Below are 14523 nucleotides of genomic sequence, written 5' to 3' on the forward strand. Positions count from 1 at the left end.
CTCGCTCCTCACGTTTCTTCTTCAGCTGATTTTCTGCTTTCTTGGGTTGATAAACAGGAAGTGTGAGGATGGCATCTTCACCTTCATCGTCCTCCTCTTCCTCAGCTGCAGCATCAGTGGTCCTAGTGGTCCAGTTCATCTCCTGCTGATGCTTCCAGTTCTTCTGGGTTTCTGCTGCTCAGCTTCATTGACAGCTTCAGCTTTTCTGACTGGACTAACAGATGATTGATTTGTTGCTGGAAACAGAGATGGTGGAGCAGATCCTGCAGGGGGCGCTCTGGGGCCTCAGTGTTCAGGTCGGTTACAGTCACAACTCCCAGAGTCCTGAATCTTCTGGTTCCTTCCTGAAACGATTTCCTGCAGTAAAATGTTGGCTGTAAATGAGCTGAAAACAGAGAAAAACCTGAAAAACGTCAAATCTGACATCAGAGTTTCACGGTTCAGATCACTGTGGATACAAAGAGAGGAAAACATGGAAGTAAAGGAGTTGAAGTTGTTTTTACTTCAGAGTAGCCGGACCTTTTGAATGCAACCAGAATTAAAGATGAATAATTATTATATTCATAGATGTCCAGCTCCAACCAGAAACACTGAAGTCGTTGTTTGTTTGAATCCAGAAGCTTCTTGCTCTGTTTTGCTTTAAACGAGGAAAGAATGAAGCCAAACTCAGTGATGGAACCAGCAACCTCAGACCCAAATGCTTTTCTTAATGCTCTGAGGTTCTGCTCATCTCACCAGGAAGGATCTCGGCTGCCATTTTCCTTCAATTATGACATAAAAACAAATGAAATATGAACGTCACTTCCAAACCACCAGAAGAAGAAGAGATGATGAATTAATTTCAAACTTGTTGCATGTAGAGCTGAAGTTGTTCTCCATTAGTTTTTTGTTTACTTTTACTCACTTACAAAGATCAACTAATGGCTCTCAGTCTAAAGGTGTGGAAAGAAGAATTCAGTCAAACTTTGGCTGTTCTGATAACAAATTTTATTTATTGAGTCACTTGCACCAAAGCAGTTTTCAAAATGGCAGCCTTTACATCCAGCAGTCCATCTATTAACTAGTTAAACTCCACCTTGTCAATTTCCTCAGGCCAATCAAACTGCAGCTCGTTCTACAAAGGAGCTGTGTTTGGGGCGGGCCTCCTCTTTAGCACAATCCAAGATGGCCGCTGCAGAGGACACACCGCAAGGTAGCAAACATTTCATCGACAAAGACTCATTAACACACGCTGGAATTCAAAATGTTGAAGAAAAACTGGCTCCTTCTTAACAGAGACATGAAGTAACATGATAATTATCACATTTCTGGACCGTCGGGTCAAAACTTTTAGCTCTCGGTAAAATAGAGGCTAAAGCAGCTCAAGGTTGTTAAGCTACTGGATTGATAAGATGCAGGAGAAGACGTGAGAGTTTTTGTTTAATGGCGTAATGACGTTTTGACATTATTATTGCATTTCATCCGCTGGTATCGTATATCCGTGATAACGGTGTAACTGTGGGTCCTTGTCGCTCTTTGCAGCCCCTGCGTGTTCGTGGAGGTGGGCAGCGGCTCCGGAGCGGTTCGTGGTTTTCTGTGGTCGGACCTTCAGCTCTACCTGTGAGTTACTGACACACTGTATGCAATGCAGACACGATGGTAAAATTAAGGCTTTATTGTTTAGATGTGATTCAATAAATCAGCGCAAATAAACTTGTATTATTTTGAAATAAGGTTGTATTGTGATGTTTGAAGCTTTCAGCAGGTATGGAAAAGTAAATAAAAGTATTTTATTAACAGAAAAACATCTAAAAACTCACGAGGTCAACCACGAGTCATCCATAGGGGCTCATGAATATTGGTAATGTGAATATATTCAGAAATCATTTATGAGGGTAAAACATAATAATAAGATTACGTTTCTAAAATGCAAGATCAGCATTCCTGCAGTCTGCATCTCCAATCTTAATCCATGTAAGCCTGAAATTTCCCCAAATATGGCAAATAAAAATGACATTCTATTTAATGTAATTAGAAATAATGGGGACTAAAACTAGACCAAAAATGAGGAAATCTAATATGATAGAGGTGGCTATATTTAGGAAAAGAACTTTGGAGTCAGTGATGAATTGGTGTATCACATTAACAACATTATAAATAAGTAATTATTGTAAATGTCTATGCTCCATATGAATGTCATCATAGTGAAGATGAACACCTTAATAAACTTGATTATTTTTGCTCTTTTATGCAAAATGAGAAGTGAAAAAGTATCTATGTGTGACATGAATGCAGATAAAAACTCTGATTCCTTTTTGTACATATTGTAATTAAATAATTTCAAGTAAAGAAGTTTTCCCAGCATCTAGTTTCACTTCTACAAGTGAAACCTGTCATAGTTTGTTTGCTGGACCATCGTATCATTAATATCTTTTACAATGTGTTTACTAGTGATGGGTAAATGAGGGGTCACGTATCGTTTTGACCCAAAGCTAAACTGTATCGATATCGTCACTGAATACTGACACCTGCTGGACGTTAAAAGTCCCTACAGGCAACGCAGTTGGCAGAATGATTAGATGACCTGGTCTAAACAATAAGATTGAAGTCATTGTGTTTTATTATATATTGCATTATGTCATATCTTCATTTAAATCTAAATATATTTGTTATTCTTCGATACAGTAAATAAACAACGTGAACCAAGTGATGAAAATGAAAGTGTTTGGAATGAGGATGATTGTGGACTGTTTATTTTTTTGTGTTGTATTTTCACAAATTGTCATTCAAAAAATAAGTTTTTCCAACACAACTTCTCCTGCTGTAGAAAAAAAATGTAAACAATAAAATAATAGATAAAAAACAACTGATGGCTGCATATCTGAGTTTATCCTGGTGAATCTGTTACTTCATTCTGATTCACTATAATGTCTCAACATTGAGGAGGTGGATTTATTTAAAGAAAACTGATTTTAGTGACACTGTATGTTGTTTATATAAATTAAATGTTGTCTTTTATATTTAATTTGTACGTAGATCTTTATGAATGTGTTTTGCAGGAAATGTCGTTTTTTATTTATTTATAGCGGGGTTGTCTTTATTTATGGAGGTTTAATTCAAGAATAAAAATATGAAATGTATAATTTAAAAGGACAAACATAATATGAAAGTAAACTAAGAGTCAATTTCATCTGAATTTGGATTCAGATCAAGTAGAAACAGAAAAGAACTGGATGAAACAACAAAGTGAAAATCAATGTCTTGTTTTCTAACATAAGAACAAAATGGTCCCAAATACAAAACCTTTAGTTTGTGTTGAGGCTCCAAAGTAAAAGATGAAGAATAATTTTGTCAAATTCATCCCATTGACAGATTCACTTCCTTATAAACACAGTTTGGTGAATCAGCGTCATTTAGAAACAGTTCCTGTATCGATCAGGTGACTTTGAAAGCAATAAGCACCGACACGAGGTTTGGTCTCTGGACTTGAGACAAACATCACTAGTGTCTCCTGTTTATCACCTTCAAGCTGTGAATTAGATCATTTACCCACAACTGTAAATAGTAATGAAAATGAAACACATGTAGAGTGGTGTTGTTTATTTTCTGAACAAATATCCTGTTACTATCATCAAACCGATCAGTTGTAACGTACCTTTAAATTACCAAGAGAGGCAGCGACTTGTACAGACTGTTAACTTCTGTAATCTTGGACATAGAACCGGATTATATTGTGACATAATAAAAGTGATGTAAAGATAAAAACAGAGCAGGTTGGAACACAGATTTGTCTCTAAATATCTCAGTGAAGCTGCTACTTGTAGCAGGTAAATGGAGGTAAAACAGAAATATGACAGAATGAACAAACCATGAGGACGGACTGCTTGGCCAAAAGGCTCCTAGTTAAAGATACAAAGCCTTTTGGAAAGAGGTTAAAACTATAACAACAGTAAATTCTCCCTCACATCGTCGATGAGGAGAATATGATTGTAGATTTTTCAACAATCCTTCATCAAGTTATTTATCTGTGAACCTTTCCAAGTAGAAAAGGTCAGTACTGTAGAAAGTATCATAACTCAGGATGTCTATCAGGGAATGAAATAACAGTCTGTAAATAAATCTATAGGAACGGATGTTATTTCAGCAGAACATCTTAAATATGACAGGTCAAAGGTCACCACTCTTCTTTCCTTGTGTTTCACTGGTTTTATTATGTTTGGCTTTATTCCTGATAACTTGATGAATCTACTTCCTGTAATTAAAAACATTGTCAGCTCTAATAACTATAGATCTATAGCACTAGATAGTAGACTGTGTAAAGTCTTTGAACTAATTATTTAGTCAAAACCTGACACGTATTTATATATTGTTAAAATAATTATAACTGCAAACATTCTATGATTTTTCTGTGTTTTTTGATTGTATAAATCAAAGAAAACTAAATATGAAATGTAACCAACCTGGTGTGGTCAGATATACAGTAAGATGTCTGACCTGTTGATGAAACAACTGTGTTTCTGCATCCTTTCATGTCAGAGAAGGAAGATTTTGATCTCCTCTGGTGTTTAATGTTTATATGAACGATTATTAATCATTTAATGCTGATTATTTGTAGTTTAAGTTCATCATCTGTAGAACTACATGATGTTCAAATCAAAAAGTTTCATCTTGATCTGTGGCACTAAGGAGGAAAATAATCAAATATTTTTACATTTCAAGCTGCCTGGGACTTTATTGAATGAATTAAAATATCTTGTTCACGTGTTTACAGATTGTTTTTCTGATGATGTTTACTGTCAGGTTGAATGTTAGATGATCAGGTAAATAACATTTTCTGTAAGTTTGGATTCTGTTGAAGTGAAACTGAACTTGTGTAGATAAATTGTAGATAAAAACTATTTACAAGTGAAATCAATGAATGAATCACAATACAGAGAGTTTGTAGGATAATCAGTAATGAAATTCTGCCAGGCAGAGAAACACCTGAGTTTGATCCAAAGGCTGGGAAACCATCTGGTTCTGACCCAGATAGATTTATGTTGGTGGGAATAAACATAGAGCAACTTATTGTAATTATTCCACATCATTGCATTTGTTGTTTAATGTTTAAAAAGTCAGTCTTCAGAGATTGAAGGTTGTTTATGATGATGCATTGAGATTTTAGCTAAATAAACCCAGATGGATCAGAACCAGTGAAGTGTTTGTATTTGCTGCATCAGCACTTTGATGGTTGTTTTAATAAAGTTTATGTATAAATGTGTTAATTTTTTAAAGGAGTCTAATAATAAAACGATCCTTCTGTTTACTAACATTAAATATAATGCAGTAAAATATTCATCAGTCCTCTGGAGACGTTGGTATGATTGACTAGTAGCTTTTATTATGTGTTTTTTAAAGTATTAAGGACTTTGAGTGTGTAATAAAATCTGTGTTTAAATGTATTTTTATGTTTTTTTCCAATTGGTGAAGATCATAATAATTGTAAGATGTGTGGTTAATATCAGTATTATCATAAATTATCCAACTGATTGTATGTAGAAGTAGAGCACAGTATCAGGATGCACTTTGATATTTATTCTGAATTATATGAAACTTTACTGTCATCACAGTAACATGGATCCTAAAGAAAACATCTACAGTATAGGCTTCATTTTAAAATCATAAATATGTATGAAATGTTTCTGACATGAAGACTCAATAGATTTAGTTCAGTGGTTTCATCCTCCAGATGTGATGTCACTGCTCAGCAGGTGGTCCAGCCTCAGTTTCCCCTCACTGGTTACCAGAGCAACTCCTGAGAAACCATCATGTCTGATTTCATCCTGAATCTGTATTTTGGTCATGCTGTAAATATCTTGTTTGCTCATGGATTTACTTTAAAGAATGTGTCAAAGCAAAGGGCCAAATCTCTGCATGCGGTCCTCTAGAGTTTAAGTTACAGGTTCCTGAACTTCACTCTGTAAGTGACACAATAGAGATAAGAATAGTCAGTTAATTTAAATAGGCACCACAGATTGTCAGAGATAAAAGAAAATGTTCAAAAGTGTAGAGGAAGAGTTACAGTAATATTTTAATTGTTTTTTTCCTAATGAGGTTAAGAATATTTTGATAGGAGTTGTTGCAGTGTTGAAAAAGTAAAACCTGTATTTTATGAATGTTTCTGTTCTTTCTGACTTTCAGCCAGAACCGCCTGCTGTAACCGGGTCGCCCCGTCATCACAGACCTGCTAACAAGAAATTTGAGAGGTATCTGAGTGAAACTGTTAGTTTAGCAAAGCAGGATGAATGAAAGATTCACACAGTAAGTTAAAAGTATTATATTGGAACAACTTTGAGATAATGTTTTATTAAAAAGTTTTTTGTTTTCCAGATGTCATCACTCCATCAGAAGAGTCGACTGCATCAATGTTGAGGTGACTGAAAGTTTCTTCTCTGCGGTTGCTGCTCTCCAGAAGAGGCCACTTTGTCAAGAACAAGGCAGGTTAGTAGGAAAGTTTCTGAAGCAAAACCTGAACAATTCTGTTAATGAGAAACTGAAGGATTTGTTTCTCCACACAGGAGATCATGGGCTGGAAGAAGAGACTGTTTCCATAGAAACCAGCAGAGGTGAAAGGTAAGAATTCACAGTCATGTTTTTATTGTTTGTCTTTATCTCAGACAGACTCACTTTTCCTTCCAACAACTTGTGGATCAGAAGCTCCATTGTGAAAGGTAATAGTTGACACTTGACTTTATTACAGCCAGTGATGAACTTTTATAATGTTTGTCTTTATTTCAGACAGATTCACTTCTCTCTCCAGCCAGTGCAGCTTCCTGATGGCATCACCTCTTCATACATCATGTTGTTTCATTAAAGACAAATCAAAGTGTCTCCTGTGTGATCATTGACCCTGCACAGAATCTGGAGTAACTTTAACTTTAACTTTAACTTTAACTTTAACTTTAACTTTAACTTTAACTTTAACTTTAACTTTAACTTTAACTTTAACTTTAACTTTAACTTTAACTTTAACTTTAACTTTAACTTTAACTTTAACTTTAACTTTAACTTTAACTTCTTAACTTTAACTATAACTATAACTTGAACTTTAACTTTAACTTTAACTTTAACTTTAACTTTAACTTTAACTTTAACTTTAACTTTAACTTTAACTTTAACTTTAACTTTAACTTTAACTTTAACTTTAACTTTAACTTTAACTTTAACTTTAACTTTAACTTTAACTTTAACTTTAACTTTAACTTTAACTTTAACTTTAACTTTAACTTTAACTTTAACTTTAACTTTAACTTTAACTTTAACTTTAACTTTAACTTTAACTTTAACTTTAACTTTTCAAGGGTCTTAAAGAGGAAAAGGCACATGAGACAAGCAAGGTTTTTACTTTTTATTTAAACAAAAAAATCAATACATGTGATTGTTGCTACTTTTTAGTAGCAACAATCACATGTATTCAACACAAGATGCAAAACATTCAGTACAGATCATGATGGCTGGAAACCTGCAAAGACAGAAAAAACAACAAAGTATTGTCACATTTCTTTACTCACCAGATGAACCTCTTCAAGATCCTGCTGGACTCACAATCTGAAAAAGAAATAAAAGTTTCACTCATTCTGACCAAAGTCTCTGGGTTCTTCTTTACAACACTTTTATTTCTTGAAAAAAAAAACTCACCAATAAGCAGGCCAAGGTTGGACATCTGGCTCAGTTGGTATTCAGCAAAGACAATCTGCAGAAATAAAGCTGGAGGAGACAAACTTTCACTGATTAAACATTTTACTTGTATTGAGGATGAAAATCAACCAGGTCAAAGTTCACCTCCAGGCTCTGCAGACAAAAACGAACAATGTTACTGATGAGTTTAACCACAAATAAACGTTTTCCTACACTTCCATGTTTGCTGAACTGAACATAAAGTCTCATTTTAACGAGACTACACACTGGAAGCCACCACAAGGGGGCGATAGAGGCCTGAAACACTTTGGTTTCTGTTCACTGTGTTGGGATTTAAGCAAGTTTAAATTCGCAATACGTCTCTGCTAAAACTGGACCCAGCCAACTAAATCCTTACAGACTCACCTGTCAGCAGCTGTTCATTCCTCCAGGAACAAAACTACAAACACTACAATCTAAATCAGCTGCTGTCAGCTCGTCCGACATGGTGGACCTCACAGAACCGAACCAGGAGGCTGTGGATCCACGGAGATCTGCAGAGACACAATAGATTCTAACATGGATCAGTTACACACTGAGGCACTTTAAATTGTTTTTATGCATCAAGATGCTGCAGCTTCTGTTTCAGTCATCGGCACTGGAAAAAAAATATTAGTTTCTCTGAAAATAAAGAAAAACGTTTAAACACATTGCCATTTCAGAAACTAATGCACAAATAAACCAACCTGTGTTTGACCATGAACCAGGAATCGGTCACAATCCGTTTCACCTGCTGTCTGCGGCGGACTGGAAGCTGCGGGGACAAACGTCACGCTAAACGTCAAACAATGTCTGGATTCACATTCACGCAAAGCGACAACGCTAAAAGTTTGCACCAAATACAAACCCAACAAAGAAGTTGCTCTGAAAACAGCCTTTACTATCGCTGCTCCAAACGCCAGATGAAGTTTTAAGGAGCCGCTCGGCTGCAGATGAAACCCACCCGTGGACTCAGATGGACACGACGCTGAAAAACTCTGGAGGGGAAAAACAGAGAGAAGTTACTTCACATTTTAGACACTCAAACAATCGTTCGTCAGGTATGAGAGCCTGGCTGACTTTACCTGGAGCACAACCTGGAGACCCACTGAACCGAACCTGATCCAGAGCTCAACTAAACGCCTCTGGCTCATCCCGTTCCTTTTTATCCGGTTCCCCACAGGTGACTCCAATCAGCGCAATCAGCGCTGATTACCTCCTCCGGATGATTCATTCGCTTTCGGTCTCTTCTTGTCATTTTTACTATGATGATTGTGCTGCACTTTTCTCCTTTTGGGTCCATTCGCATCATTTTCTGGGGACTTTGGTCATTTTAACCTTTTTTGGTGCAAAGACAACGGAAATATAAAAAACCTTTTGCCTAAATGTGTCACTTTTACATAAATATAAATACATACAGCTTATTCATAAAGCCCTTTTCACAAACATAATAATCGACCTTGAATTATATCTATAAAACTAAATTTAGACAATAAAATCATCAACTGTCCCCAGCAGGCTGCGGAATGTCGCCGTCTAGTGGACAGAAGCTGCACCTGCAGCGGCTTCAAATAACATTTCAAAACAACCAAATCTTCTAAAACTGAAACTTTCTGCAGTTCGTGAGCTACTGGAGATGATTTCATACATTATCACAAATACAAGACTATAAACATCATTTTATTCCTTTTTAAAAAAGACAAAATGCCTCTAAAACTATAACAGTGTTACTTTAGTGAACGTTTGATCATGTAGAGCAAAGGATGAATCTGCAACTAAAATATCTGAAAAGCTCAACAACTTCTGCTGGACTGAACATCCATACAGAGTGTGGATGATCTGTATTGATCCTGATCAATATATAGATTCACTGGTTCTGAACTGGATGCTGAAGGTGATTGAAATGAAGTTTTTACAGGATGTCAATCAGGTGAAGCTACAACTGAACTGGAGGATTTCTGGTGGAACAGATTTTTAGCTGAGCGGTAGATGATGAAGGTCAGCTTCTCAGATTCACTGGAGCAGGAAGGACAAGTGCTGATGTTCAGATGGACCAACGGACCGGTGGGACAGGTTTCTGGGACCGCTGGAAAGAAACCAGTAACTGTTGGTCAGTTAACATCTGCTGATTGTCATCTCAGCTGAAAACATCAGGAAGAAAACGGTTTAGTTCAAGTCTGAGGAGGTGACCATCAGTTCCAACTAGATTCACACAGAAAAATAATCATTTACTGCAAATGCCACAAACCTTTGACCTTTCAGTCCCAGATACCAAACAGGAAGTGACATCATATCAGTGTAGAGCATCACATCTCCTGGTGGAGGACAAGAGTTTTTGATTTCAAATTCAGCAATCATCCATTATTAGAAGTATTTCTGTATTATAAAGAGGAAATATTATAAAAATGTTATATTTCCATTTGTGTTTCTGTTGCTTCTACAGAGAATCCCAGCATTAACTCAAATATATCACACTTCTACTTTTGGCAGTAAGTTCTTGTTTTTGGTGTCTGAAAAACAAGCATTTCCAAAAACATTCAGAACGCAACATCTACCATCAGCAGGAACTGTTACCTAGCAACCTGAGTGAAGCCCAGCCTGTTACCTAGCAACCCCACCTAATCTCCAGCAGGTTTTACCCCTTTATAATGTCTGTCTGCATCAAGCGTGGCCAGCAGCAGGTCATTTGGATTTAAAGTGAAAGAGACACTCAAACATCTCAGGATAGTAAGAACTGACATCTGATCCGACCAGAACCAGCAGCAGATCCATCAGTGGCTTCTTACCCTGAACAGGAACCAGCAGAGAACTGGATTCTACTTCCTGTTCAGTGAGCTGAGAATACAAGTGATTGATGAAACTGCAGAATCATCACAAGACGTTACCCATCAGGTTGAATGACCACTTCCTGTCACATCACAATCAATCCGTCCAATTTAAACATCTAAAAATGATAATAATGAAGTGATAAAAGTAATCTGAGGCTCCATAAGCTCTTTCATTTCAGAGCTTCATTCTAACACCAGGTTCTGCATTCACTAAACATTTACTTTGACTTGACTGTCTCAGTTGTGCAACTTCTTTTAGAGTAAATCAATAAACAAAAAAAACATTATTATTTATGCTAACAATCCTAGCCTGGGTAAAGATGCCAATGAGTCTCAGTTCATGTTCAACTCACCACCATGTTTTAATCATTTCTTATAAAACCAAACCAATGAATCTCTGCTAAGTTAAAAATCTTTGCTGCTCACCTGATAGAAGACTGAAGGTGTCTGTGTAAACAATGTTTTGGTTCTGCTTCATCCCGCAGTAGTCCAGCCTGCTGTCCTCAGAAGAGACGGTTTTAATCTCCAGATAGTTCCCAGAACTCTGATTTTAACTCTGCCTGGCAGTAGGAAGGGGATGTTGACAGACTATGTCCAATTCCTGCTCTGAACTGGCTGTGGATCTTCATGAACCAGGAGATGTCCCCACGGTTAACAGAGCACATCCTGACCCGGTTCTACAGAAACATTCTTCAGGTTCTGGACCTCTGATCCCACCAGAACCTGCAGCAGAACCGTCCCCAGCAGATCCATCAGACCGACTGCTGCTCTGCTGTGAGAGAGCAAAGTCAGACATACGTGGAGAAAATAACCAAACTGATAGCATTAGCTTTAGCATTAGCATTAGCTTTAGCATCCCACTATTAACCAGTTAATCCATAAATTGATCAGGATCAATAGGTTCATACCTGGTGAGGCACTGACTTCATCATAATCACATTTACTAATATAGACCCCTGCATGTTATTGTTTACATACGGAAATTTCGCACATGCGCACATTGCTGGAGAGAAAAATACTTTTATTTTACATGCAGTGGCAGAACAATTTATATAACTCAATAACACTTAGAAATGTAGATGTAGTGCTGTTCTCCACATCATAGGGAAAAAACAAAGTACAAATCAAAACCACTTCTCTCTCGCTCTCTGCAGCTACTGGTATACTCGTTGCCATAGCAACTGAACTAAATGCAACTTTACGTTTCAGGATTTAAAACCAAACAAACATACGGCTTATAGAAGTGAGGATTTTTCTGTCCTAGTTTGAAAATAAAATGAGAAAAAAAATTAACTGGAAAAAATAAAACAAGATATACACACAGGTGCAAAAAAACCTGCAGCAGCCTCACCTTGATTATGTCGGCCAATGACGTCATCATTCACAACAACAAACTGCCCATAAAAGCACCACGTGGACCCAGAATCTACCTGTCTCCCTCTTGTGGCGAAAACTTGAACTGCAGCATGAATTCATGAGAGGACAATGACATTCCTGCAACAACAGAGAAATTTAGCATCAAATTACACAAAATACATCAAAGAAGGATGTGAGACTGTATGAAATAGAGTACATTAAAATAAATATTCATTTGACTAGAGTAGCTCTGATTTGCAGCTGAAATTAATCTATGGAGACATTTAAGGAATGAAAGTCATTTATCAGAGACAATCAGCCTTAAACCACTTCAATATCAGAGCATGAACATTATAATCTATTAACAGCTTATAACCAAAACTTAAACTGAGACGTTGAATTTTACAAAACCGAAAGTTTACAAATCAGCCAAATCAATTAGCGCTTTAGCATTTATCCGGAACATTTAATTTAGGAAAAGCTCAATGTTTTCAACATTTATTAGATTTGTGCCAACATCTTACTATATGTAGTAAAACATTTTTGAGTACATAAAAACACAATACATTAGAATGATTTTTCTAACCACATTTCAGCTTTGGGATGATTATTATTGTCAAAAAAGACTCAAACTCCGGCGGGCTGTTGTGATATATTCTTTAATCCCTATACGTATATTTTCCCTCTTTGACATTGCACATTACTGTCATCATTTCTGGACAGAACAGACAGATGGTGTATTTTGGTCAGATCACTATTAAATTAATAAAAAATAATCAATAAATAATAGAAAAATCTTATCCACACAATCACATAGAAATTTCTACATATTGAATACAACAATGTAACAGGACAGTTATTCCAGTGTATCTGTACAAATAGATTTTCGCATATTTTTTTGCACATATTTCACATACTTTATGATATATTTACTGCACTTGTGGCCAACATGAAGTGATGAGCTGCAGTCGTAACTCCGGTTCTGAGTCTTTAAAGGTTCCCCAGAGTGATGACAGGTGTCTCCAAACCCGGGGTTTTTTGTCCAGGTTCTCTTTCATCCTCGTTTGGATAAATCCCAGATTTTCCCAGGATTCCCGGCTGCAACAAGCTCCTTCTCTCTTGTGTCCATGAAACAGTGGCAGACAATATCTATGTTTTAAAGCCAACACACTTCACATTTTTACTGCAGAGGGAAATGAGTCAGTTAACATGAACAAACACTCCAGTAAACAGTGACAGCAGGGCTGCTTTAGTCTTTTTTCATGTCCTTTTTCTTACCAAATGCACCTTGTCACAAAAAGTCAAAAATAAGGCATTTTAAATGCCTGCAAAAGAAAAAAATACATTTCCAGAGGTTCCCCCTGCAAAATCTGCCACTTAGAGAATCTAGAAGGCTGCACTTAGGCTTTAAAGTTTGTTTTTAAACAAAATGTGTCATAAAATTTAACATTTTATGGATTATGTCTTGGATTGGATGCTAAAAATCTGAAAAATGCCGTTTAACCATTTGGATTTTGTTCCAAGTATTTTTGGTTGACTTCACTCATGTAGCGATGGTTAGCATTTCATTCACAAAAGAAACAAAATCTACACACAGCACAAGAAGAGGCTCCGACTTTTTGGAACAAAACTTTTCTTTTTTGTAAAGATCAACATTTCCTGGATAAATTAGTTTGCATTGATTGTGTATTATTGCTGATTTTAATTAAGATCAGCAGCATGCCTAGCACAGCAAACTAAAAGTAAATTTCAAAAGGGTTAAAACTGTAGTGCAGCTAGCTGTTACAGGAGGGTAGAAAAGAAATGTAGCTGTTAAAAAGTCTCATAAGCCATTAACTCAAAACTTATATGAAAAAAAGCCTTTTTTTTATATGATGATTTAAAATTTCTCCCCATAAACAGAATATGCATGAATTCCACTTATCAAAAATTGTAAAACAAAACAGAATCTTAGGGAGGACAATGCTTTTTCACAGAACTATAGCTGAGAACCTGTCAGGAATGATGCGTTCATTTGAAGTATTGAGATGTTTTCCCCCCTCAATCAAACTAAACCAAACTCCTTGAGTTTAAACTGATAACGTACTGAACTTCCCTACTTACTTTCTGACTTCGTCAAACTGACAGTAATCCGATCCTGGTCCCTCAGCCCATTTTCAACACAGATTCACATGCATCCGCAACTTTTCACCCAAACTAACGGTACAGTGTACTTCCCACGCACGAAGACCCACAGACACGCACGGTAAAGCTGGACGCACACTGCGCGTGAGTTTTGTTTGTTCCTACACCCAGGAGTCGGGGGACCCGGTGAACTTGTTGGCCCTGTTGGAAGGCCTCCGCGTGGTGGAGTAGAAGTCCACGTAGTTGGTGTTGGCTTTGAATCGGAGCGACTGGGTGGCGTAGCCGTCGGGCGAGGACGGCAGGTGGACCGCTTCGTCCTCGTAGCGCTCCTCGCCGTAGCCTTGAGGCGACGACAGGTACATTCTGTAGCTGTTGTAGTTCTTCCTGTCGGGTTCGTCGTAGAATGGCTCTGGGTGCTACGAGAGAAATACTGGAGTGAAATAACTGTTTCCACACCAAGTTGAACATCCATAAATATAAGTTCAATTTGGAGATACATGAAGAATCGATTGAGTAGCTCACTTTGAGGCTAAACTCCAAA

The 14523-nt window shown here is 37.0% G+C and overlaps 1 protein-coding gene and 2 long non-coding RNA genes across 9 annotated transcripts in view; 1 reads left to right on the plus strand and 2 right to left on the minus strand.

Annotated features, from left to right (window-relative positions):
* The first annotated feature begins 6348 nt into the window (after positions 1-6348).
* On the plus strand, positions 6349-6847 carry LOC122827131. 2 transcript variants are annotated; one of them, XR_006369960.1, is made up of 3 exons: positions 6349-6459; positions 6537-6689; positions 6757-6847. It is a non-coding gene; the product is annotated as an uncharacterized LOC122827131 (long non-coding RNA). The 2 variants fall into 2 exon arrangements; XR_006369959.1 differs by having other exon boundaries at positions 6537-6591.
* Positions 6848-9566: 2719 nt separating this feature from the next.
* On the minus strand, positions 9567-11873 carry LOC122827135. The gene is made up of 4 exons (XR_006369965.1): positions 11854-11873; positions 10929-11274; positions 9923-9989; positions 9567-9815 (listed from the first exon to the last, which is right to left on the minus strand). It is a non-coding gene; the product is annotated as an uncharacterized LOC122827135 (long non-coding RNA).
* A 625-nt stretch (positions 11874-12498) lies between these two features.
* Positions 12499-14523, minus strand: part of LOC122827033 (plakophilin-4-like) — a 33477-nt gene continuing 31452 nt past the window's right edge. For all 6 annotated transcript variants that reach the window (XM_044109529.1, XM_044109532.1, XM_044109530.1 and 3 more), the window contains one exon: positions 12499-14398. In XM_044109529.1, coding sequence (XP_043965464.1) covers positions 14144-14398 — 255 coding nt within the window. In that variant the 3' untranslated portion in view covers positions 12499-14143. The remainder of the gene's footprint in view (positions 14399-14523) is intronic.

This window comes from Gambusia affinis, linkage group LG24 (assembly GCF_019740435.1).
Source record: "Gambusia affinis linkage group LG24, SWU_Gaff_1.0, whole genome shotgun sequence".
Lineage (NCBI taxonomy): Eukaryota > Metazoa > Chordata > Actinopteri > Cyprinodontiformes > Poeciliidae > Gambusia > Gambusia affinis.